General features: G+C 36.0%; 1 protein-coding gene across 1 annotated transcript in view; it reads right to left on the reverse strand.

The window, feature by feature from the left end:
* The window catches only part of ADGRB3 (adhesion G protein-coupled receptor B3), a 709,573-nt gene that overhangs the window by 355,310 nt on the left and 327,400 nt on the right, over positions 1-26,863 (reverse strand). Inside the window, exon 11 of the mRNA XM_021691966.2 lies at positions 4,913-5,107. Coding sequence (XP_021547641.1) covers positions 4,913-5,107 — 195 coding nt within the window. The remainder of the gene's footprint in view (positions 1-4,912; positions 5,108-26,863) is intronic.

The raw sequence follows: 26,863 nt of genomic DNA on the forward strand, positions 1-26,863 counted from the left end.
TTTCGGACTCCCACTTTCCTTGACACATTCTCTACTCTTCTCTGTAATAAGTAATTTAAAAAAAAAAGTGCCCATACTTCCCTAGATGGTGCCCTGAGGAACATCTGACCTTCCTCTCTTTGTAGGAGAGATACCAAAGTACATACGTGCATTGGCACATTGGTCATTCATGGACATGTGCAGAATGGAAAACATCTGAATCACCCAATGCACATGTACCCAGCTGAGGCCAAACACGGCAATGCTCTTTTTGTTTCAGTTCATATACTGTAAACAAGTTCCTTTTCATGGCCATTTTAATGCCCAGGTTGTTTTTTGTTTGGTTTTTTCCTTTTATTGTGTGTTCTTTTTATTGGTGATTTCACTGTTTAAAATGTCCCACAGCACAGTGCTAAAGGACTATCTAGTATTCTTTAACTCAAAAAGACTGTCATGTGCCTTAGAGAGAAAACATATGTATTAGGAAAACTTTTTCTGGCATGAGTTATAGTGTCTTGGCCGTGAGTTCAATGTTAATGATTAACCATATATCTTAAAAACAATGTCTTTTAACAGTAACACACATAAAACAAGGTCATATATTAATTGGTTCATGAAAATGGTATGAATAGATTCTCAAAGGAACCTCATCCTGTATTTTCCCTAGGAATAAATGGTTCAGTATTCATTCATTTAGTGTTTGCTGCAACTTTACATAATATAACTACCATGAATAATGAGAATAGACCATACTACTATGTCTTCTTTATTTATTTAGATATGAAGAAATAAGATATAGAAATATTAAGTAATGTGTTTGAAGACACCAAGACAGTTATTAGACAAGATGGAATTTCAACTTGCATGTGTCTGATTTAATTCTGTCAAGTCTTAAAGTTTTAGTGTGTGTGTTGCAAATTCAATCTTCTATTGATAGAATGAGTCTCACTATAAATTTTCTCAGGGGTGAAAAAAAGGTAAATGGATGCGTTTTCCTCTCTTTCCCTTTCTCTCTCTAAATTGGATGTTCAGAGTTTTATGTGTGTGTGTCTGTGTGTGTGAACAATGTAAATTTCCCCCAAATTACTATGTTATTCCTATTCATTTATTAATTACTTCAACAAATATTGGAGTGTCTACTATGCTTCAAGACATAATCATCTCTCAACAAGTTTAAAATTAATTGCTGAAAACAGACCTAGAAACAAATAATTGGAATAATATGAGAGATGTTACAATGCTAGGTAAGAAATATGCTAGAAGTAGAGATATTTACAAGGTTTCAAAAGGCCAGACAATTAGGAAAAATTTGAATTCTGCTTGGGATTTGATGAGAAGACTTTTGAGTAGAAGGGATTTTTGAGCTGGATCTGGAAGGAACTTGCATCAGATTGGAAACAGGAAGGATAAACTACAGAGAGAACTAATAGAAAGAAACTTATAGAGATATGACAAAGCCCCAGGGTTTGGAAAAGGATGTATCAGAAGGGAAAAGACTTTTGGAATATCTTTTCTACAGTTTCCAAAAATAAAACTATTACTATGCTTTATCATTCCAAGACACACAACTACACTTTATTTTCTCCCCAACTTTAATAGGTTGTATAGCTCACTTTCATCAATGCATCAAATCAGTCTTTTAGTGAATCCAGCATTAGTAGGCATTTTAACTAAAATGCATTGCACATAACTACATTGAAAAGAATGCATTCTTTTTAAACCATTTTGCTTAATCTTTCTTTGTTCACTTCCCAGTTTAAAAAAAAAAGAATGAAAAAATCTTAGTGGTACCTATGTAATTATTAATTTTGTTGTTAAGATTCTATGTTAAATCTTGTTTGAGAACGAGGGTGTCCTGGAGGTTGGCTGGGATGCAAAGATGGATCAGGAAAATGTCTTCTTTTCCAAGATTTACTAATGAGTGATAATAATACAAGATATAAAGAGATGCAGGAGAGAAAGTGCTATTAGCATTCAGAGGCCCAGGGTACCAAGAAATTACCTTTGAAGACTGGGAGGGACCAAGCCAGTATAAGAGCACAGAGGAGGAAAAGACCAAGAGCTAAGAACATACAGTGTATTCAAGAAGCAGGAAGTGGTGGGGTGCTTATGTGGTTCAGTGGATTAAGTGTCTAATTCTTTGTTTTGGCTCAGGCCATGATCTCATGGGTTGTGGGATCAAGCCCCATGTCAGGCTCTGTGCTCAGCAGAGAATCTGCTTGAAAGATCCTCTCCCTCTGTCCCTCCCCTTACTCTAAAAGAAATAAATTAATTAAAAAAAAAAGAAGCAGTAAGTAATTCATTTGACACAAGTCTGTGAAGAGGAGGACTAACATGCATTTGGCTGTAAAGGTAGGTAACCTACATACTGTGGAGTGTACTAGAAGACAACATAAAGACTTTGGGCTGTCATTCAGGGGGCTTGGAGCTCCAGTGAAGGTTTCTGATCTAAGAAGTGACATAATCAGAGCTGTCCTAAGATAAGTAATAGGACCATGATGTACAAGATGAAAGAGATTTAGGTAAAGATCTGAGGGAGGATTAAAGGAAAGAGGCCATGGAAATAATGTAGGCTGAGGCAATTAAAGGCTAAATTAGGATAACAGCAGTGGGAAAAGAGAGGAAAGAATGTATAGAAAAGATACTGTGTAGGCATAGCCTATAAAAAAGGAAAAGAAGGAAAAGTCAAGATAACATTATAATTCCAGCCTAAGGACCCCTAGAGTTCTACAAAGGGAAGTACATTATGCAAGAAAATTTGCAATTCAAGATAAGCTTAGTTTATCCCCATATTAATCCTGACGTGCTAGCCAATCAGAAATGCCCAGAGCCCTTGGAAATAGAGGAATGAATTTTAAGTGAGGTACAGGCAATGTTGAGTAAGGTTACAAACCAGAGTTTATAATCAAGTAAAGATGATAAATATATATGAAATGTTTCTATAAAGTGGTGGAAAGTAGAATAAAAGAGGTGTAAAGTTATCTGGGATTTCAGAAAAGAGAAAGATCATTTTTAGATGGAGTCTGGGGCTTGCTGGCCTGGCATTCAGAAAGTCTTGCCAGGTCCAGGCTAAAGATTTTGACAGACAGAGATGGAAGAAGGAATTCCAAAAGAGGAGGGCATTCCAGGGGCCTGAAAAGATACCAGTAAAGACAATGAAATAGAAAAAAATTGCTCTTACTTGTGAAGGGATGACTAGGACACCAACATGCTGAGAATTTTGTGTAGTGTGGAGGATTAATAAGAGAGTGTGATGGAAATTTCTGACTATGTCAAAATGACAACAAAATAATCAGCCAAACTGCTCTATTTAAGTCAAACCAGCTAATGTCCTCATGACTAAGCCTTTGGTTAAACTAATTGTTCATTGAGTCAATGCACTCTAATGAGTAACTCAATCAAAATATGTTCCCAATATAACCTGGTAATCTTAATTTCTTCAGTTTCAGCATCTAAAAATCTTAAAGCTCTACACTCTTGAGGGTTAAAGGAGGTCCTAGAGATTATGTAGTTCATCATTCTACCTGATGTTTCAACTGTGAACATAAGTATCTAAGGTTTTTTTTGAAATTACAACTTGTATTTTGCATCAGGGACTTAAGATGTTATTTTTTAATGTAAATTCTAATGGACAGAAGTATTTCAGAACTACGGGGAAAATATCGGCTTGGCTTACTTTATCAAGTTTTTAAAACTGGAAAACCTTTTCATTCTTTGTAAAAAAGAATTCTTGAAATGCTTAAATGACAGTAATCTTCCATCCCACATATTTTTACAATTAAAACTGTATTCTTGGACACTGGTGATATAATATAAAATGCAGCACCAATAATTCTCATTTCAGTTACTTTCAGCAGTATATGCATATAATTTAAGTAACATATGTACCTCTATACAACTCAGGGCATCAATATTATTTATGAATGATTCCATGATTTCAAAGTCTTCTTTTCCTCTTTCCCTCAATAGCTGATTAAAACAAAACAAAGCAAAACAAAACAAAACCCCTCTGCATTCTCCAAGTGAAATGTAAATAAAACTCCCAAATGAAGAGTAGGCTGAAAGAAAACTACCTGATCTGGGAGTTTTGCCAAAACCTTATTTTAATGAACTTTATGGGGAGATACAGGAAGAGCATTATGCTGGAAGTGCAGAAATCAACTCAGCATTCTTGGCAGGAGTACATTTTAGCCTACAGCACAAAAGGAGGTAATCTGAAATGCAAGCAGGAGTTGCATTAAATGTGCTTTGTTTGCCATGCAACAAGCTTTGCTTTAATGGCAAAGGCAATACTGAAATTGGGTGAGTACTTAAACTTTAGTGTAGAAATAAACAATGTTGCTCTAGAAGTCTTCCATGACAAGAAAAACATACTGTGAGGAGTTATTGAATTTCTTTTTTTCCTATCCAGAACAATTCTCTATTTGCCCAATATTTTCAGGCAATGGTTCCACAAAATTAAATATGGCCTTCCCCCTTCTGATAGCAAAACCCCAACAAAACTTAAACTATATCTTCTTTGCATGTTATAGTTAATGTGCTTTCATTATGCTTAATGTACTTTTAATAGTCTCTTATGGCAAGATGGTGATATTAAATGTGGGAATAAAATATCCATAATACAACCTTGAATTTGCTATAGTGCCTTTTATCTGAGGGCTCAAAACACTTTACACACATTCTCATTCAGTATCTCCTTGAGGTGTGTTATGTGCATTTTATGGTTGAGGACACTGAGGTGTACAATGACTAAGGGAATTGAGGTCATTTCCAGAGCTCACACTAAGCACAATCTGAATATGTCCCCTGCAGGAATAAGTGCTCTTTCCCTCCAGGCCAGAATGCCTCCAAATGGCTGCAGCACTGGCTTCTCAGGGCCAAAACCCGAATGCATCTTAACTAGTCTTTTCATTCAGGGGATTATCTCTCTTACCTGGACACCATCAGATGCAGGGATGTAACTTGCCCTTTTAAACGTGTCTGTCACATTTCTGAGAATTTCCACAGACATCAGAAGATCACCTGCATAGAAATTTTTCCTCTGAGTTAAATCCAACAGTGTCTTGGTCACCTGGGACATTCCATCACCTGCCAACATTCGTTGCCCCTTAGCAAGGTGTTCTTTGATCTGTGATGGTCAAAAGAACAGAACAAACATCAGAATCTTCATTACTATTAATCTACATATTTTCATCAAACAAATTTATTTAAAATTTCAGAGTCAACTCTAAAGTAGCATTACAAAACTGTAAATTTTGTGTATCTGACACTCAGATGGATAAACGTCCAGTATGCAAAAACTAATGAGTGTATACACTTTGGCAGGCATGACAGACTTACCTTTTCTAGTACTCAAAACACAAAATTGAACACATTGGGAAAAGTTTGTACTAATTTGGGTTTTTAATTGAAGTAAAAATAAAAAAATACTTTCGCAGGTGATAAACAAGTGAGATGATTCAGCAAGATGTGGTCAGAGACTGGAGATTATAAACATTTCAAAATATCCATTTTTCTAACTTCCAGGAAAGATGGTGGAGTAGGAGGACCCTGAGCTCACCTTGTCACTTGAATACAACTAGCTAACACCCACATCAATGTAAACAGCCAAGAAAATGACCCAAAGACTGGCAGAACAACTCTTCACAGCTAAATGTAGAGAAGAGGCCACATTAAAGAGGATAGGAAGGGTGGAGAGGCAGGTGGGAGGATGGGGGAGCTGCAGTCAAAGAAGGGAGGGAGAAACAGACTGTCCCACCAGGGAGCACACACAGGGAAGATGAATCCCCAAAATATTTGGTTTTGAAAACCAGAGGAGCCAAATTTTGTGAGTTCTTACCATCAGCAGCCTTAAAACCTGGAACTTTAAATAAGCAGGAGAGCCAGGAGGGTGAGAGGAAACTGAGTTCCTGCCCTTAAAGAGATAACTCAACAAACAGCCCCATGGAGATACAGCGTAGAAGTAGCAGTCTGAAAAATGCCTGGGATACATGGCAGGGAGAAAAATTTGTATAATAATCTCAGAGCTCGTGCTGGAGGGGTAGGGATAACTGGAAGACTTCTCCAGGAACAAAGGAGCTGAAAGGCTCCATTTCCCTCCCCTGCCCCACCTAAATATACACCCACCTTCGGGAAACAGCTCCAGGACAATACTCATTACCCAACTTGCTAACAGCACACCACAGCCATGCATTCTCCTCCAGCCAGGCCTTCACTCCAGGTCCTCTCCCATAGCAGAACCACACAAACCTTGCTGACACAAGGCATTCCGCCTGCACACTTCTGTAGATGCACCCTGTCCAACCCAGCCTGCCTTGGTCCCCAGCAGCTGCAGGTTCCCTCCCACCAGCATGAAACTTGCTGGCACCACATGCCCCGCACCCACATTCTCCTGCAGCTCAGTGCTGCTGCATCTCTGGCAAGTGCTTGGTCTGAATCAACTTAAGTCCAAGGTGGCCCCAGCCTGGCCCACTATCAACACAGGACCAAACCCTGCCCACAACAGGTAAGAGAACCATTGCAGATGATGGGACTGAGGCAAAAGTGGTTCAGCCACAACAGCAGGGCACACGCAAAACACATAGGAGATGCCCATGAAGCTCCAGATTCTAGTGAACAGAAGACACTGCACTGCAGGGCACTATAGGACCTCTTCTACATAAGGCCACTACTTTCAAGAGGAGAAGTTGTTAACTTTCTAAACACACAGAAACAGACACAGAGAGTTAGACAGAATGAGACAGAGGAATATGTCCCCAAAAAAGCAACAGGACAAAATCAAAGCAAGAGACTTAAATGAAATGGAGATAAGTAATATGCTTATAGAGAATTTAAAGTAATGGTCATAAAGATACTCTTGAGACTTGAGAAAAGAGTGGCGAATCTTAGTGAGACACATAACAAAGAAATAGAAAACAGAAAAAAGAACCAATTCTTGATGAAGAACTCAGTAAATGAAATAAAAAGATGGAATAAATAGTAGACTAGAGGAAGCAGAAGAATGGATCAGTGACCTGCAGGAGAGAGTAATGGAAAGCAATCAGGCTGAAGAGGAAAGAGAAAAAATTGATAAAAAATGAAAATAGGCTTAGGGATTTCAGCAACACCATCAAACATAATAATGTTCACATTATAGGGATTCCAGGAGGAAAAAAAGGGAGAGAAAAAGGGAACAGAAAATTTATTGGAAGAAATAATAGCTGAAAACTTCCCATATCTGGGGAAGGAAACAGAAATCTAGATCCAGGAGGCACAGAGAGTCCCCAACAAAATCAACTCAAGGAAGTCCACACCAAGACACAGTAATTAAAAGGGCAAAAAGTAGTGATGAAGAGAAATTTTATTTTATTTATTTTATTTTTATTTATTTATTTTTTTAAAGATTTTATTTATTTATTTGAGAGAGAGAGAATGAGAGAGAGAGAAAGCACATGAGAGGGGGGAGGGTCAGAGGGAGAAGCAGACTCCCTGACAAGCAGGGAGCCCAATGCGGGACTCGATCCAGGGATTCCAAGATCATGACCTGAGCTGAAGGCAGTCGCTTAACCAACTGAGCCACCCAGGCGCCCCTGAAGAGAGAATTTTAAAAGTAGCAAGAGAAAAAAAAAGTTACATACAAGGGAAACACCATAAGGCTATAAGCTGACTTTTCAGCAGAATGTTTGCCAGCCAGAAGGGAATGGAATGATATAATCAGTGCTGAAAGAAAAAAACAAAACAAAACAAACAGACAAAAAACAGCAGCCAAGAATACACTATTCAGCAAAGCTATGATTCAGAATAGAAGAAGAGATAAAGAGTTTCCCAGACAAACAAAAGCTAAAGGAATTTATGACCATGAAACCAGCTCTACAAGTAATGTTAAAGGGGACTCTGAGCGAAAAGGAAAGACCATAAGCAAGAATAAGAAAAGTAGGAAACAGAAAAGCAGCAAAAATAAGTATATCTATAAAAACCATTCAAGGGATTCACAAAATAAAAGGATGTAAAGATGATATCATTTACCTAAAATGTGGAAGGGAGAGAAGTAAAGAATGGTTCACTTAAGTTCACTTAATTTAACTTCAGTTCACTTAATAGAGATTGATATATGCAGAAGATGTTATATACAAATCTTATGGTAACCACAAATTAAAAACCAGTAATAGATATACAAAAAAAGAAAGAGAGAAAGGAACCCAAGTATATCACTGAAGAAAGCCATCAAAGTGTAAAACAAGAGAGCAAGAGAAGAAAGGAACAGAGAAGAACTAAAACAACAACCATAAAACAAGTAAGAAAAGGGCAATAAGTACATATCTGTCAATAATCACTTTGAATGCAAATGGACTAAACACTCCAATCAAAAGACACAGGGTGATGGAATGGATAAAAAAGCAAGACCCATCTATATGCTGCTGATAAGAGACTCATTTCACACCTAAACACACATGCAGATTGAATGTGAAGGAATGGAAAAACATTTTTCATGCGAATGGCAGTGAAAAGAAAGCCAGGTAGCAATACTTATATCAGACAAAATAGACTTTAAAACAAAGACTGTAACAAGAGACAAAGAAGAACACTATATAATTATAAAGGGAACAATCCAACAAGAAGATATAACAAATTGTAAATACTGTGCACTCATCATGGGAATACCCAAATACATAAAGCAGCTAAAAACACATAAAGGAAGTAATTGATAGTAATATAATAAAAGTAGGGGACTTTAACACCCTCTTACATCAGTGGGCAGATCATCCAAACAGAAAACCAACAAGCAAACAATGGCTTTGAATCACACATTGGCCTGATCTTTCTAACATATACTCAGAAAATTCCATCCTAAAACAGCAGAATATACATTCCTTTCTAGTACACATGAAACATTCTCCAAAAGAGATCACATATTAGACCACAAAACAAATCTCAACAAATTCAAAAAGATTGAAATTGAAGTCATACCATGTATCTTTTCTGACCGCAACACTATGAAACTAGAAACTAGAAATCAACCACAAGAAAAAATCTGGAAAGAACACAAATACATGGAGGTTAAATAACATGCTACTCAACAATGAATGGGTCAACCAAGAAACCAAAGAGGAAATAAAAAATAGATGGAGACAAATGAAAATGAAAACAAAATGGTCCAAAGTCTTTGGGATACGGCAAAAGCTGTTCTAAAAGGGACGTTTAGAGCAATACAGGTGTACCTCAAGAAGCAAGAAAAATCTCAAATACACAACCTAATCTTACACCTAAGGGAACTAGAAAAAGAAAAACAAACAGAACCCGGTAAGTTCTGAAATCAATGAAACAGAAACTAAAAAACAAACAAACGAACAAAAAAACCAATAGAACAGATCAATGAAACCAGGAGCTGGTTCTTGAAAAGATCAACAAAACTGATAAACTTCTAGCCAGACTCACAAAAAAAGGGCAGGAGGAAGGAGAGGACTTAAATGAACAAAAACAGAAATGAAAGAGGAGAAATAAAAAAATGACACCATAGAAATACAAAGGATTATAAAAGAATATTATAAAAACTATATGTCAAAAACCAGACAAGCTAGAAGAAATAGATAAATTAATAGAATAATATAAACTCCCAAAACTGAATCAGAAAGAAATAGAAAATTTGAACAGACCAATTACCAACAATGAAATTGAAAAAGAAAACAAACAAACAAACAAACAAACAAACAAACAAAAAACACCTCCCAATGAACAAAAGTCCAGGACCAGATGACTTCACAGGTGAATGCTACCAAGCATTTAAGGAAGAGTTAATACCTATTCTTCTCAAACTATTCCAAAAAATGGAAAAGGAAGGAAAACTTCCAAATTCACTCTATGAGGCCAGGATTAGTCTGATACCAAAACCAAATAAAGACGCTACAAAAAAAGAGAAGTACAGGCCAATATCTCTGATGAACATAGATGCAAAAATCTTCAACAAAACATTAGCTAACCAAATCCAACAATACACTGAAAATAATCAAGTGGGATTTATTCCAGAGATGCATGCATGATTCAATATTCACAAATCAATCAACAGGATACATCACATCAAAAGAGAAAGGATAAAAACCACACAATCATTTCAATGGATGCAGAAAAAGCATTTGACAAAGTATAACATTCAGTCATAATAAAAAACCCTCAACAACACAGGTTGAAGGGAACATACCTCAACATAATAAAAGGCCATATTTGAAAAACCCACAGCTAACATCACATTCAATAGTGAAAAATTGATTTTCCTCTAAGGTCAGGAATAAAAAAAGGATGTCCACTCTCACTACTTTTATTCAACATAATACTGGAAGTCTTAGCCACAGCAATCAGACAACACAAAAGAAAAAAAAAAAGGCATCCAAATTGGTAAGAAAGAAGTAAAACTTTCACTATTTGTAGATGACATGACATTGTGAATAGAAGACCCTAAAGACTCCACCAAAAAGCTACTAAAACTGATAAATTAATTCAGTGAGGTCATGGGAAATCCACTGAATTTCTATACACTAATAATGTAGTAGTAGAAAGAGAAATTAAGAAAACAATCCTATTTATAATTGCACCCAAAATAACAAAATATCTAGAAATAAACTGAACCAAGGAGGTGAAAGACATGTACTCTGAAAACCATAAAATGCTGATGAAAGAGATTAAAGATGACACAAATGGAAAGATATTCCATGGTCATGGATTGGAAGAACAAATATTGTTAAAATACCCATACTATCCAAAGCAATCTACAGATTTAATGCAACCCCTATCAACATACCGACAGCATTTTTTCAGAGACTAGAATGAATAATCCTAAAATTCATATGGAACCACATAAGAAAGCCAAAGCAATCTTGAAAAAGAAGAACAAAACTAGAGGTATCACAATTCCAGATTTCAAGATATATTAGAAAGCTATAGTAATCAAAACAGTTTGGTACTGGCACAAAAACAGACACATAGATCAGTGGAACTGAATAGAGAGCCCAGAAATAAACCCATGATTATATGGTTAATTATTCTTCGACAAAGGAGGCAAGAATATGCACTGAGGAAAAGACAGCCTCGTCAACAAATGGTGTTGGGGAAACTGGGCAACTACATGCAAAAGAATGAAACTGGGTATTTTCTTACATCAAACACAAAAATAAAGTCAAAATGGATGAAAGACCTAAATGTGAGACCTGAAACCATAAGATCCTAGAAAAGACAAAGGCAGTAATTTCTCCGACGTCAGTTGTAGCAGCTTTTCTCTAGATATGTCTCTTGAAACAAGGGAGACAAAAGCAAAAATAAATTATTGGGACTATACCAAAATAAAAAGCTTTTACACAGCATAGGAAACAAATCAACAAAACTAAAATACAACCTAGTGAATGGGAGAAGATATTTGCAAATGACATATCTGATAAAGGGTTAGTACCCAAACTATATAAAGAATTTACACAACTCAACAGCAAAAAAACAAATAATCCAATTAAAAATGGGCTGAAGACATGAACAGGTATTAAAGACATAAAGATGGCCAGTAGACAGAAAAGATGCCAACATCACTCATCATCAGGGAAATGCAAATCAAAACCACAATGAGATATCACCTCACATCTGTCAGAATGGCTAAAATCAAAAACACAAGAAACAACAAATGTTGGCGAGGATGTGGAGAAAGGGGCACAGATGCACTGTTGGTGGCAATGGCAATGCAAACAGGGCAGCCACTGTGGAAAACAGTTTGGAGTTTTCTCAAAAAATTTAAAATAGAAATACCCTGGGTGCCTGGCTGGCTGAGTTGGTTAAGCGTCTGACTCTTGGGTTTCAGCTCAGGTCCTGATCTCAGGGTCCTGAGATTGAGCCCTGTGTTGGGCTCCACGCTCAGCATGGAGTCTGCTTGAGATTTTATTTCTTTCTCCCTGTTCCCCTCCCACTTGTGCTCTCTCTCTCAAAAATAATAATAATAATAAATCTTAAAAAGTAATAAAATAAAGTAGAATACCCTATGATTCAGTAATTGCACTACTGGGTATTTACCCAAAGAATATGAAAACACTAATTCAAAAGGATATATTCATCTTTATGTTTTTGCAACATTATTTTCAATAGCCAAATTATGGAAGCATCCCAAGTGTCCATTGATAGATGAATGGATAAAGATGTGGTATGTTTATACAATGGAATATTACTTGCCATTAGCAACAACATGGATGGATCTAGAGAGTATAATGCTAAATGAAATAAGGCAGTCAGAAATAGACAAATACTATATGATTTTACTTGTACATGGAATTTAAGGAACAAAATAAATAAATCAGAAAAGAGACAAACTGAAAAACAAACTCTTAGCTATAGAGAAAAAATTGATGGTTATCAGATGGGAGGTAGGTAGGGGATGGCTGAAATAGGTGAAGGGTATTGAGAGTACACTCATCATGATGAGCACTGAGCAATGCATAGAATTGTTGAATCACTATATTGTGCACCTGAAAGTAACATAACACTGTACATTAACTATACTGGGATTAAAACAAAAAAATATCCATTTTTACTTAATAAGCTGAGCTTAGTAATTTTTGCCTTCCCTTTTAAAACAAACACATCTTTATATAACAGAAAAAAAAAGTTTTCATGAAAACATTTTAGCTTAAGAAAATATCTCTAAATTTTAGAGATGTACTATGACATGGTTGGAAGCTAGATTACATTAGCTTTATTTAAAAAATAAACAAACAATAACAATAAAACAAAACAACCAAAAAAACCTGTCAGCGAGATCTTTAGCAGCATAATGAACAATTAAGATGCAAAGCTTATATTAGTTTGATGGCCAGAGAAATATGCCACCAATTTTCATATTTCCTTATCTCACAGTTCAAGGGAAGAACAGCATTTTACAATGTGGTATAACAGCAAGGTAAGAAAAGGTAAAGAGATAGCAATGATCCATTATATTTTTACTTGTTTACTAAAAGGTCAATATCAAAAGGGTATGAAATAACGAACAACTAACCCACCAGAAATTATTGAAATAGGAAGGTTAATGTATAATAACTGTAATTATCAATTTCCCATTAAGAAATGTGCTGACAAATCCCTTAAAGTATGCAATCAATCTGAACTAATCCAAAAGTTAGGAATTTAAAAAAAAAAATGTTACAAATTATCTCGACACTTCAGATGATACTTTTCTTTAACCTCTAAAACTGTCTAAAAATATATATTTTTTTAATTTATTTATTTGACAGAGAGATAGAGAGCACAAGTAGGTAGAGCAGTAGGCAGAGGGAAAGGGAGAAGCAGGCTCTCCACTGAGCAGGGAGCCCGATGCAGGGCTCGATCCCAGGACCCTGGGATCATGACCTGAGCCAAAGGCAGCTGCTTAATCGACTGAGCCACCCAGGTGCCCCGAGTCTAAAAATATTTTGATAAAATAAATATCTTCAGAGACATGCTCTATTTCCATTGTTATGCTAAAAAAATAACACATTTAGACATTTTATTTCTCCCTATTTTCTTCTTTCATTACTGTTCCCGTCTCCCCTCAATGGCAGCCACTGACCATTGACTAAAGCCCCAAGGATTGGATAGCCTAATGATCTAGCCCTTGCATATCTCTAAAATCTCAATGGACCTTGCTGTGGATTGACATTAACATATTTAACCATGATACAGACATAGCACTGGCCAATCAGAAAGGACACTGACCCTCAGAGTAAAAGGCAGCTGGTTTGCCAAGAAGATAATGTATTACCAAGTTGAACTCCAGTCCTGCTATTGATAACTATTGCAATTTTCTGTTCAGGTCATGTGTTCCATAACTTCATGTTTTTGCACTGGATATTTCACCCTCCTCCCTTACGTTAGCCCATGTTTATACACCACTCAGATTTATTCCTGGTTCTCCTAAATATCTAAACAGAGTTAATGGGTTCATTCCCTGTGCTCTCTTATCTTACACATACATCACGCTATCACACTGAATTATGTTTGCTTATTTGTCTTTCTGAATCTTGAGGGCAGGTTCTGTGCCTTATTCACAGCCTTAGAATATAGTAGAGTGAAAGTTTGTTACAGTGCATTCAGTTATGATGTCCTAACTATACCTTTGTGATGTAATACAGTGGAAAGGGCTGTGGAGCTAGAGCTGCCTAGATTTTTATTTAAATGTTTCAACTTATTATTTATGTCATTGAACCCATCAGAGACTCAGTTTACCATGTCTCCTGTAAGATTTGAAAAATATGCCTATAGGGTTAAAATTTCTTTTTAATCTTTTTTCTTTTTCTTTTTTTTTTAACTTCAAATGAACCCACGCAAGCCTAAGAGAGTGAGCACAAGCTACCGCATACAAGCCCTACGTGATCTATTTCCTGGAGACTTTCAACACTTTTCCCCTCATTCATTGTACAACATTAAGTACATGCCCATCTCAGGGCCCTTGAACTTGCTTTTCCTTTGGTCTGGAAGAGTCCTCCCACAGAGATCCACATGTTTTTGTTTGTTTGTTTGTTTTTTGTCATTTCCTCAGAGAGGTCTTACCTGACTCCCTACATAAAATGGTATCCTTGTCATTCTCAATCAATTTACCCTTCTTCATTGTGCTCACCCTTACCAACCATTGTGTATCTGTCTCTTGGCTTATATGTTTTCCTGCCTCTTTCATTAGAATATAAGCCTTGTGAAGAAAGACGTCTTTTTTTTTTTTTACTGTTATATTCCCTGCACCTAGTTCTCAGTATATTGAATAAATGAATTAAATGAATGAACGAATATGTCAATGTCCTTCTAGGTTTATGTTAGATCATAGGATTAAGTTAGGCACACTTGGAAGCTGTCCTAGCTTGTTTATCAACACAGAAAACATTGAAAACATTGGTATCGAACAGCATGAAATAAATAAACTTTCTGACTTAAAGAGGACAGCTTCTGGCCTGAAAAGTGTCTCGTACAGTAGACACAGTGTAAGGAAAGCTGCAAAGAGAAATGAAATTAATGGGGTTTACCTAAAAAAAAGATGTCATAAAACTCAGTCTTCAGTTCTGTGCTGGCAGTGCAAACCAGAGCTGTGATACTCAGAGCTGCAGAGGATTTGAATGTTCTCCATTAGGAATAGAATGTTAAGCAACAGTTGCCAAGGTAAACATCATCTAACTACTTCAGATCAGCTCTATTATTTTGGCAACGCCTACCTCTGTCTGTGAGGGATTTTACTTGCACAGATCTAACGCGTCCTTCCCCTCAAACAAAAACATGACACTGACTTAAATCTTGAGGAATAAAACATTTAGACACGTATTCTATCTGCAATAAAAATAGTACAGAAGGCAGTGGATGGCTTAACTAAGAAGAGCTAGGAAAGGCAGTCTTTCATGCCTGGGTCAGCATCAAATGTGGCCCAAGTTGGTAGTAAATTAACATCATTGCCATCTGACAGCTGCTTAGCAGGCTTCTGTGAAATGAGTTGTTCTCAGTCCAGCCCTTTGCAGACAGGTGCCCCATCACACCACCAGCTCTCACAATTGACACTAATTAGTATCCTTCCTGGCACTGTCTGTGAAAAATACCCAGAACAAATATCTTGTAATATTTGCACACATGAGTGTAGACTGTTGGCAGCATTTATAAAGAGTGTCCAGTTGAGACAGATTGCCATCCAGAACATATTTAGTTGAAAAACAATTCCAGGTTCTTGATCTTCCTTCCACAACACAAGTGGACTGTGGAAGTTTCTCTCAGTACCTGAAGCCTACCCTTTTGCTATCTATTTCAAGAATGACCAATCCATGTTTAACTCCTGGACTGTTTTTTCTCTTTTCTGGATGAAGAAGTAGAGTTCAGATTGGGCTTGCTCACCTTACCTGTTCTCTACTTCAAATTGTCCTTTACTTGCACTCCACCTCTCTTGTTTTTATCTCTATGATTTTATTATTGAATGCTATGGTTATCTCTATGATCTTGAATCCCATCTAATCCTCCTCAGTCTTTCCCTCTCACAAAAATACAGCCTGACATAGTATATCTTATTTAAATACTGCTCCTTTCCTTTCAACTACTGTCTTCTTTCTGCTTCTTTTCAAAATCAGAAGTATGAAATCTGATTTGAAACCCACAATTCTTTATGTTGCAAATTAAACTCAACAATTACCTACTAAGCATTGTCTCTGGGAATCTTACTAGTATATTAAGCTTAAAGAACAGCTGGAGTCACAAAACCTGGAATTAAATTGTGGTTCTACTATTTACTACATAGGTCACTGGACAAATTGTCATTTCCCTAGGACTATCTGATTTGTCTATGAAAAGAAACAAATGTCATTATATGGTTGTTATGAAGGATTAATACAAAGATGAGAATAAAATAGATATTCAGTGACTGTTAGCCCTTCTTATTTCCCATCTTCAATTTCTAAGTCCTCTGAATACTAGCTATGTACTGTTTCTCACATCTATGCTTTTTATCTATAGGCAAGAGATGCATGCTGGTCCAGGTTTTCAGTACCTCATCACACTTGTTACAATAGTCTCCCAACAGGTATCACTGAGTTTCCCATGCTAAACTATCCTACTTTTTCAACTCTGAACATGTCATTTCTCTGCTCAAAAAACAAACAAAAATAACTGCCCAAAAAATCCATCCATTTTTATATTAAGTCAGATGTACTCTCCATTGTTTGATTTACAAAGCCATCCAAATATAACCCTAACCTACATTTCTAATATTTTATCTCCCTTTATCTCATTGTATACACCCCAACCCTATTCGCCCATTATTTCTATTCAGTTAGTGATTATTTCAGTCTTACTCTTCCATCTTTATTGCTACTTAGGAATTTAATCCACTTTGATTTTGAATTCCTCAAATTAATGTTTACTATTATTATTATTGTTATTATTGATTTTTTTAAACTAGTAATACTTTTTTATTTTACATTTTTTTAAATTTTATTATGTTATGTTAATCACCATACATTACATCATTAGTTTTTGATGTAGTGTTCCATGATTCATTGTTTGCGTATAACACCCAGTGCTCCATTCAGTACGTGCCCTCTTTAATACCCATCACCAGGCTAACCCATCCCCCTACCCCCTTCCCCTTAGAACCCTGAGTTTGTTTCCTGGAGTCCATAGTCTCTCATGGTTCGTCTCCCCCTCCGATTTCCCCCCCTTCATTTTTCCCTTCCTGCTATCTTCTTCTTTTTTTTTTTTTATTTTTTAACATATAATGTATTATTTGTTTCAGAGGTACAGGTCTGTGATTCAACAGTCTTACACAATTCACAGCTAAACTAGTAATACTTTTTAACCAGTCTATTCACAATTGCTTCTTAACAATGGCTTCTTAAATTATCTTGAGAGTGTACTTTCCTTTTTCCTAATCTGTAAGTGATTATTTTGGTAGGGTTCTGTGAATGCTAACTTTTTCAATCTTAGTCTTACTTTTTTTTTTAGAGTTATACTCACTTTCAATTGATCTTTTAGATAAGCATGCTTTTATCTCCCCCATAGCATTTTCATAATATGATTTTAGTGCCCTATTTGTTGCAAGTGCAAAGCCTCTTATTTAAATAGCTGATCTTTTGTAAATCACCACCCCACGTCTTTTTTGTTGTTGTTGTAGCTTCAAATTTTTTTTCTTTTTGTCTTTAATATAATGCAGATTACATTTATTTGGATTTGCTTTTATTCAGTTGGTAATTTTTCAATCTCAGTATCTTATCAGTCTTTAACTTTATAAAAAAATTCTTATATACTAACTCAGAATGCTGCCTCTCCCACAATTCTTTGTGGTCTCTTTTTGGAATACATTTCTATTATATACATTTCTATTAAATACATACTAAACTTCTCATTCTATTCTTCATTTTCTTTTTTTTTTAGATTTTATTTATTTATTTATTAGAGAGCGAGCGAGAGAGAAACAGCATGAGAGAGGAGAGGGTCAGAGGGAGAAGCAGGCTCCCCACTGAGCCGGGAGCCCGATGTGGGACTCGATCCCAGGACCCTGGGATCATGACCTGAGCCGAAGGCAGTCGCTTAACCAACTGAGCCACCCAGGCGCCCTCTTCATTTTCTAAGTTCTCTTTCTTATTTTTCATTTCTTGATCTGTTCTGGCTTCTGAGTGATCTTTTTCTAGGCCTAAATTCCAGATTACTAATTCTTACTTCAATTGTATCTAATTGGCTATTTGGTCTTTTCATTAATTTTAATGACATTTTCCATTTATAGAGGTTCTATTTAATCTTTTTCATATTCTTCCATTCTTTAACTGTTCTTTCTGTTCTTTTTTAATCTCTTAAATTAGTTTAAACAAATGTTATCATTTCTTTCATATTTTCTATTATTTTTATTTCTTGCATTGCTAATGATCCTGATCTGCTGATTCTCCCTAATGATATTTGTCATTATTGTCAACTCATATTCAGTGAGATGCATTTATTGTTTGGGAGGCCAAGCTGCTGGTTTGTGAAAGAGTTGTGACAAACTAGTTTAGAGTGTGTTTCTCTTAGGGTGGGGCGCTGAGGCAAGTCAATGATGCTGGATCATCTTATGCTAATTTTCATATTAATTCCTTCTGTTTATGGCTCAGACTAGGAGTTTCAGTTTTTGAAAAGTTATCTGTTTCCTCTTACTTCCAAAACCTGGTATAAACTACATATTTCTTAGACACATCCTAGACTTACAGTTTTTCTAGTCCATAAGGCCAGAACAGTCAAAATAGTGCCAACTCACTGCAGGGGGCTAGGTATATCATCACTGCTTGTTGGGAGGGGCTCTTGTCAGTATCTCCAAGAGGGCTTTATAATCTCAGCATCCAGCACCTAGGACTCACATATAATCTGAAACTCTCATAGGTTGCTGAATCATCAACTCTCCCCTACAGCTTGAGTTAGCCTTTTTTTTTTTTTCCTCTAAATTTCTGGTATCTAAAGATCTCCTATCTTTCTTTTGAACCCAGCTGCAATGCAGTATTTGAAAATATATTCTTGTTGTAGTTTATACAAAAAGTCAGTATGATCTGTGAAGTGTAGCTTGGTCTGCCGCACTATTCAACTATTGCTGCAGGTTCCTAACACCAACAAGACTGAACTACTCACCATTTCCCAAAGAAAGTCCATGGATACTGCCTTTGCTCCCTGACTTGGGCTCCTCTGAAACTTTAAATGTTCCCTCCAAATCCATTTGTTAAATTGTTATCTTTCCTTTCTCTTTCCTGAATTCTTTTCACATAACTGCAATCATGGTATGATCTCTGCTTTCAAACCTCATAGAAGTAATCTTGCTCTATCTTACATTATTATAGTGTTTGTGCTCTTATCTATTGTACTAGACCATAAACTCCTAAAGGGCTTGCAGTTTCTTATTCATCTATGTGTCCCCTGTAATTTCTAGCTCATTGTGCACAAAGGTATCTGCTCAAAGGGCTTGCTAAATTAAACTGAAACTACAGAAGGATTTTCCCTTCTGTAACTATCAACCTCACTAGCTGACAAGATAAAAACATAGCAGTCCATGATGATTCAAAACAAGGAAATACATAATAATGGGGAACTTCTACATTTCCTGACACAATTGCCTTTTAAAAGATATCTAATTAATATAAATAGGCGAATGATTTCAGAAATTTTAAACATCTACAGTTATATTTATATAACTGCTACTTTTTAAAACAGAATAACAACAATTACAAAAATGATAAAGTACTTATTGAGAGCATATTATATGGTAAGCATGGGACAAAATGTTTTACATGAGTTACCTCATTTGAGTTTTAAAACAACTGTTGGAGGTGCCACAATTATTCACATTTTATAGATAAGAGTATCAGCTTATCATGGTGTACTGCATTCCCCAGGATTGTTTAACGCTTGAATTGTACCAAGATTTAAACTCAAGTAGTGGATTTCAGAGTTCCTGCTCTTAACCACTACATGCTTAACTTTGCTAGAAACTGTCAAAATGCTTAAATATTTAAAAATCATTCTCAATCATGTTTGTTTCAAGGAAACACTAAATCTTTTTTCATACAAAAAAAATATGAGAAGGAAGAGACTCGAAGCAACTTGCTATGCTGTTGAGGTACTGCCAATTATTTGAGTAATAGTCATTACTTTGGAATGTAATGTGTAAATGTTCCTAAAGCCATTTACCAATATGTAGAAAAGACTTTTTTAAAAGATTTTATTTATTTGAGAGAGAGAGAGAGCACGAGCAGTGGGGAGAGGGAGAAGCAGGCTCCCCACTGAGCAGGGAGCCCAACTTGGGGCTCGATCCCAGGACCCTGAGATCATGACCTGAGCTGAAGGCAGATGCTTACCTGACTGAGCCACCCAGGTACCCCATAAGAGACTTTGTAAGTAGTTTGTTAAAGTGGAGGGAAAAATCCCCCATGGCTATACCAAGGATTCTATTTCCCTGGGGCTGTATTTTCTAATTCTTTTAATTTAGTCACTGAAGTACTTCAGGTTTATAATTTTAGTATTTCCTTTAAAAATTGTAATTATCAGTAATTCAGTCTGCTCACATTGCAGCACTCTGTGAGCATCTCTGCTCCAAAGGGCAAGTCTTAAAAGTTTCTGTGTCATTCACATTTAATACTGTTGACAATTATTGACAGTGAAAGGAAAAAAAAAATTGAAGTCTAAAAATAGTTGCTTTTTATAGTTCTGGATTAAGCCTCCTTGTTCTTTATATAGACAGATATGGTGGGGGTCATGGTTTAAAGAGTAGGTGTATTTCTGAAATAACCTCATTCTTTTCACTCTATGCCTCCTACTGCCAGCCACAGTTGTCTCTATTGTGTGAATCCTAAAAAAAGGTTTATCGTAGTCACTTAGTGCAAATGACACACTTTAAACATCATATATTTATATATTATTTTCAGCATCAACGCCTACAGTCCATCTGTAAGGTAAATTAAAGGTTCTCACAGCTCTAAGTGGCTTCAATTAAAAGATAATTATACAAGAAACTTCTTTTCATAAAACAATAATCTAAATACACATCTTTGCTTCAGTTCGTAACTATCATTTTTCTAAGACCAAAGTCATTCATTAGATGATGGTATTAAATTATTTACAGATCTATCTGGTGTCTCCAGCAAAAAGAGATCATCCCGTATGGAAAAGAAAGCATAGCCTTTGTTTTACTATACTAATGGTTCTTAATTTTCTCTATATCTGATACGAAAAGCTTGTGTTCATCTTAGAATTGTCCTAGGGCTCAGAGTTCAAATTTGAAAGATAATTCTTGTCTGGAGACAATTTGATGTGGAGAGATTTAGTCCAGAATCCTCCTGCATAAATTATGTATTTGTTGCACAAAACCCAGGATAAACAACCCTTGGCCAAGGGATATTTGGTATCCCAGCTTCTTGCCCCAGGAATTCCTGAAGTGAGACAGAGGATGCCATAAATTTGAGGATTCCAATTTATTGTTATAAGAATAAACTGAGTCATGAAGAAAACTGATGAAGAAAAGTGAGTTAGGTATACACTATGCATATCTTCCTGTAAAACCTGTAAATTTTCAAAGTAAGAATGGGAATATAGTAAATTTACCTAACAGGAAACACACACACACGAATTAGCTTAAATTTCAGAGTGGCTGGAATTAGTCAAAGTACAATTCCTGAGCAAGGGACATAGGTAGATTAGATTTCTTAATACCAAATCAGTCTAGAAGCTCTTAATATTCTGACCTAGGAGAATTAGAGCATGTTCTATGAATTCAAAGCATTATAGCAGTCAAAGAGTGGGACCCAAATTTTCAGGAACCACCTCAGTGGGAGATGGAGCATTAAGTAACCCAATATTTTTCTATGGTTTTTTTCAATTATATTTCCATTACTTAAACTTCCTAGTTCTTGTGATATTTTATCAGTCAGAATGGGATAGGTTATGCTGTGATAATAAACAACTTTAAAATATCAGTGCCTAAAAACAATAAAAATTCATTTCTCATTCACACTACATATGCAACTCAGGTCATCAGGAAGGCTCTGTTCATCATAGTGTTTCAGGGGTTTGGGGTGATGGAGGTTGAAAGATTTTGCATTGGTAACAGCATTCTCAGGCCTGACATGACAAAGACCACTTCCTTACACAACCAGTTGGCCAGTTCTAGTCACATGTGTATATCTAACTTCAAGGAGTGAAGTAACACAATCCTCCCATGTGCCCAGAAGAGGAAAACTAGGTATCACCCAACACAAGTGTGTCTTGGGGTATGGAACTGGCTAGCAATCATTTAATTTCTTTGCATTCATCGATCAAAACTTTACCTTCTTTACATTTTAATTTTTTACATTTTTTACCACTTTACTTCTTTGCATTCCTCTGCCAAAACTTCAGCCTTAGATCAAATCTACCACTGTGCTTCTTCTTCTTTTTTTTAATGGTTTTTTTTTGTTTTATTATTATGTTATGTTAATCACCATACATTACATCATTAGTTTTTGATGTAGTGATCCATGACTCATTGTTTGCATATAACACCCAGTGCTCCATGCAGTACATGCCCTCTTTAATACCCATCACCAGTACCACTGTGCTTCTTAAACTTTAACGTACCTATGAGTCACAGAGGGAGCCCTTCATGGTTTCAGATTCTACATTTCTAACAAGTTCCCAGGTGCTGCTTGCTGATACTTCTACGTTTTAGCCCCAACCAAATGCCTTCCCTGCACCTGCATCCAAGCAGCTCAACTGTGCTGGAGAAAAATCACAACTAAACTGACTAGCTGCACTCTAAGTTCTTTATTTCAAACCTCAGTACAATACAACCTTTGGCAACTCCTAAGTACACCTGCCTCAAACTATTCTTTATTGTCCTGCCTTCCTCATTTCAGAAAATGACATTACCATCAGCCAAATGTGCTCACTCAACCTTAATGAAGAATAACATCATCTCTCATCTGGATTACTGCAGCAGGCTTGACAGGTTCCAGTCCTGCTACGCTATAGTCTGTTCTCCATAGAACACCATATGACCCTCTTTAATTATAAGGAATCACATCACTCTTTACCATTAATGGCTTCCCACTGCATTTAGAATAAAATTCAAACTCTTAGCAAAGGTCTTTAACGCATAGAATTATTTTTTCCCTACCTAGTTCTCCAACTTCATCTCATGACATTCTCCTCTTGCTCACTACCTCTAGCCACTAGATCATCTTTCACTTCCTTAAAGACTTCAAAATTTTTCCAAATGCGATTCCCTCAAATGCAATGTATTCTTATTCTCTGACATACTCATTCTCTTCACTCTTTGAATGTCTAGATCCAACTCATTTTTCAGGTCACAGCTTTAAATGTCATTTCCTCATAGAGACCTCTCTGACTTTCTTATCTAAAGCAGTCCCTAAACTTTATTTCCTATGTTGGTACTTTGTTAATTTCCTTCAGCATATCACAATGTGTAATTACATAACTTTTCTTGTCTACTGTATTTGTATTTGTGTTTGTCACATTCAAGTTCTATCTTTAGGTCCCTGCATTCTATGGGACATAAAGGTCAGTAGATACTTGTAGAATAAGTTAATGGGTAGTTGAATGGATAGGTGAATGAATGAATAATAGAGTATACTTCCTTTTGTATTTTTTTTTCCTTTGACATTAGCCTAATTCTCTATTAAGTATATTTTATTAAATCATCCTATGAATAAGTTTCAAGTCAGTGGGTTTCAACCTAACCCTAACATTTTGTCTCCAAGTCACACTAAATCTGTAATCTGGGAGAATCCTAAAATTCTCTTCCGTTTTTATAGATATAATCAATAATATGTTGTCAGTTTAAAAAAAGGAAGTAAAGTATAACCTGAAAAGTATTTCATTATATATCTATATAGTGGACTCCCTCAAAATTCTCTAGGAAACACTATTATATGTGTTTAAGGGTTTTTTCTTTTTTTATAGTACAATTGAAATTTATTGGTTTAGTATAGTAATTCCTTTAAGGCTGATGCTTTTGCCACTAAAACTAGAAAAATCCATATAAATTGCAAAAACTATACTCCTTAGAGCATCAGATAGCTATGGATGAGATAAACTAAATTTCTGAAAAAGGAGATCCTTTCTAAGGTAACCAACAATTTTAGTCACGGCGGGGGGGTTGCTAAATCTGGGCAAGAAGTAAGGGGCAGGTGTAACCCTGGAAGAGGACCTCTAGTGAAGAAAAAGAAACTAATGTTTTTCAGTTGCCCAGGGCTAGAAAAATGTATTGGAAATTTGAGGATCCCTAAAAATCTTACTGGAATTTTTCTTCATGAGACATTTGCTAAGTTTTTGAAATGTGTAGGAAGCTGAGAAGTTAAGATGAAAACTTCTAAAATGCAGAGTATAATTTTCTCCATCCTTGTAAGTATGCATTTGGAAACAAATTTGAAGTTGCTTGGAAAGAAAGCTGGAACACTGAGCTGGTACCTCTTGAAGGACAGAACTGAATCTTCTACATTTTCTCAGGGCTGATGGGATAGGCAAACATAGGCTCTTCATCCAAAGCCTTTAAGACACACAGTGGAGGAAGGACTAAGCAGAGATAGTCTTACTAAAACTGCAAATCACCTCAACCCAGGTCAAATCTCAATTGCACTGAAGTATTAGCTCCTCATTGTATCTGAGTAACAAAGAAAAGGGGTAATGCTTTTGGTGGACATTGACATTGTCTAAAAACCCTACATGTATTTTACACAATGTCTGGCATTTAATAAAAATTAGTAGATATGCTAGATGATGTGACTGATAAGATAAGCCCATTCACAGATTATCCAGATATTAGACTTCACTTTGATAAGTAATTTAAAATGACTGTGGTTAAATTATTAAAGACAATAGAGAAGAAAAAAGGACAAAATACTTTGTCCATTCTTTGATGGAGAATTCTAAAAGAGTTGAAATCTTAAAAAATAAGACAAAACAAACAAACAAAAACCATTAAAAAATGTATATACTAGAACAGAAATTAGTGAACTATAGCCTGTGGGCCAAATCCAGCCCATTGCCTGTTTTTGTATAAAATTTTACTAGAACACCATCATGTTTACTTATTGTTTATGGCTGTTCTTGTTCTACAACAGCAGAGTTGAATAGTTAGAACAGAGACCATATGGGATGTAAAGTCTAAAATATTCACTATCTTCTTCTTGAAATATACTGTGAACTTTGACATATGAATTGCTTAGAACATCAAGATTTAGTTAACATGTTCCTTCCCCCCCCGCCTTTTTTTTCCCATCAGCTCCTTCAAGGTAGATAGCATTCAATAAATGTGAGTTATTGTCATTTGCTGAACACTCAGTGAACTCATAATTTTATTCAGGACCACATGTTAAACACTTTGGAATTGTGAGGTTGAACTCAGATCCTAGAACTTCAACATGTGATCCTGAATAAAAGAGGTTTCTGTCCATTTTAAAGGAAATAATGTTCTTCAGCTTTTCTTTGGCATTGTTGAGTTTTGCAATGATTATCTGAGCTCTGGGAGTGAGCGTGCCGACAAACTTGAAATTTGGCAACAAGAAAAAAAGGAAGTCCAGTGCCATGTCATGAGTACTTAAAACAAAGGTGTCTACATTCTTCCATGAGAGGACCATGTAATTAGATATACATGTATATGAATGCTTAATTAATGTTGTAATTAGTAATAATAATAGCTCACATTTATTAAATGTGTACTATGGTAGCAATTCCATTTAATTGGCCTTGGGTGACCTCACCATTGGTGTTTTTAAGAATTCCCATGCTATTATAATGTTCATCCAGGATTAAAAACTTCTGATTTAGCTTCTTTTCCCTGCTTTCACCATCACCTGCTGTGTTCCAACCATATTGTATTACAAAAAACTGGCAGAACAAGTAATTCCTGTATCTCAGACTCACTTACCTCCACTTAATTAATGAATATTTGAAAACAAAAATCATCTGCTAGTTCTCCTGGCTGGCTGGACCATGTATTGGGTTTTTTGTTTCTTAACTACTCATTAAAAAAACAAGATTTGCATATTTTTTGGCTCAATAAATATCTGTTGTAAGCAAAAACTATGGTGGCTATTGTCCTTCTTTCCTCTAAATAAGCTGCAGTAATAAAATGTATTATCTTCCTGGAATCACTATATTGTACTTTTAAAACTAATATGACACTGTATGTTAACTACACTGGAATTAAAATAAAATAAAAGAAAAAAATTATTCTCCTCTCTCTCCTCTTTTAGGCAGTGTGCTGAGTATTTATGCATTGAGATATTGGCCAAAAACTGTAACATGGGATGAGTTTTGTTGCAATGGAACAAAATTCACTGGAAGGTAGGGAATATGTAGAAGAAAATAAAGCACATCTATTCTCTGTCTCTCTTTGTCTTTGTCCCTCTGGGTCTCTTTCCTTCTGTGTCTCTCCCTCTTCCCTCAAGCCTCCCCTAAAGGAAGATATCTTTATCTTTATCTTTATCTCTCTATCCTAACAAACCACCCATAGTAGTAGAGGAAAATAGAAATAAAGTCCTCAAACTAGGATTCAAGCTCTTTGACATCCCTTCCCACAAAGTCAACCTTTTGATGACCAGATAGACTACTGCTCCTACTTCCATATTTATTTGTTAAATGAAGGTTTGAAAAATAGAAACAGAGGTTTTAAGGGACAATGACTTCATATGGAAGGATTTGTACTAGAGCAATGTCTTTGACCTTTCTCAATCCCCCATCTCTCACTCCTCTCCAGGGAAGGAGGAATGACATATGCCTGATGAATTTAGGAAAAGGCATTGGTACGCTTGTTCAACTTTTGCTTTAGAACTCTCTCCATGCAGAGAGTATATATCCTGCTAGTTCTATGCAATCTGTCATTTCAAGCGTAGGTGTGTGTGTGTGTGTGTGTGTGTGTGTGTGTGTGTGTGTGTGTGTG

Source organism: Neomonachus schauinslandi, chromosome 8 (genome assembly GCF_002201575.2).
Source record: "Neomonachus schauinslandi chromosome 8, ASM220157v2, whole genome shotgun sequence".
Lineage (NCBI taxonomy): Eukaryota > Metazoa > Chordata > Mammalia > Carnivora > Phocidae > Neomonachus > Neomonachus schauinslandi.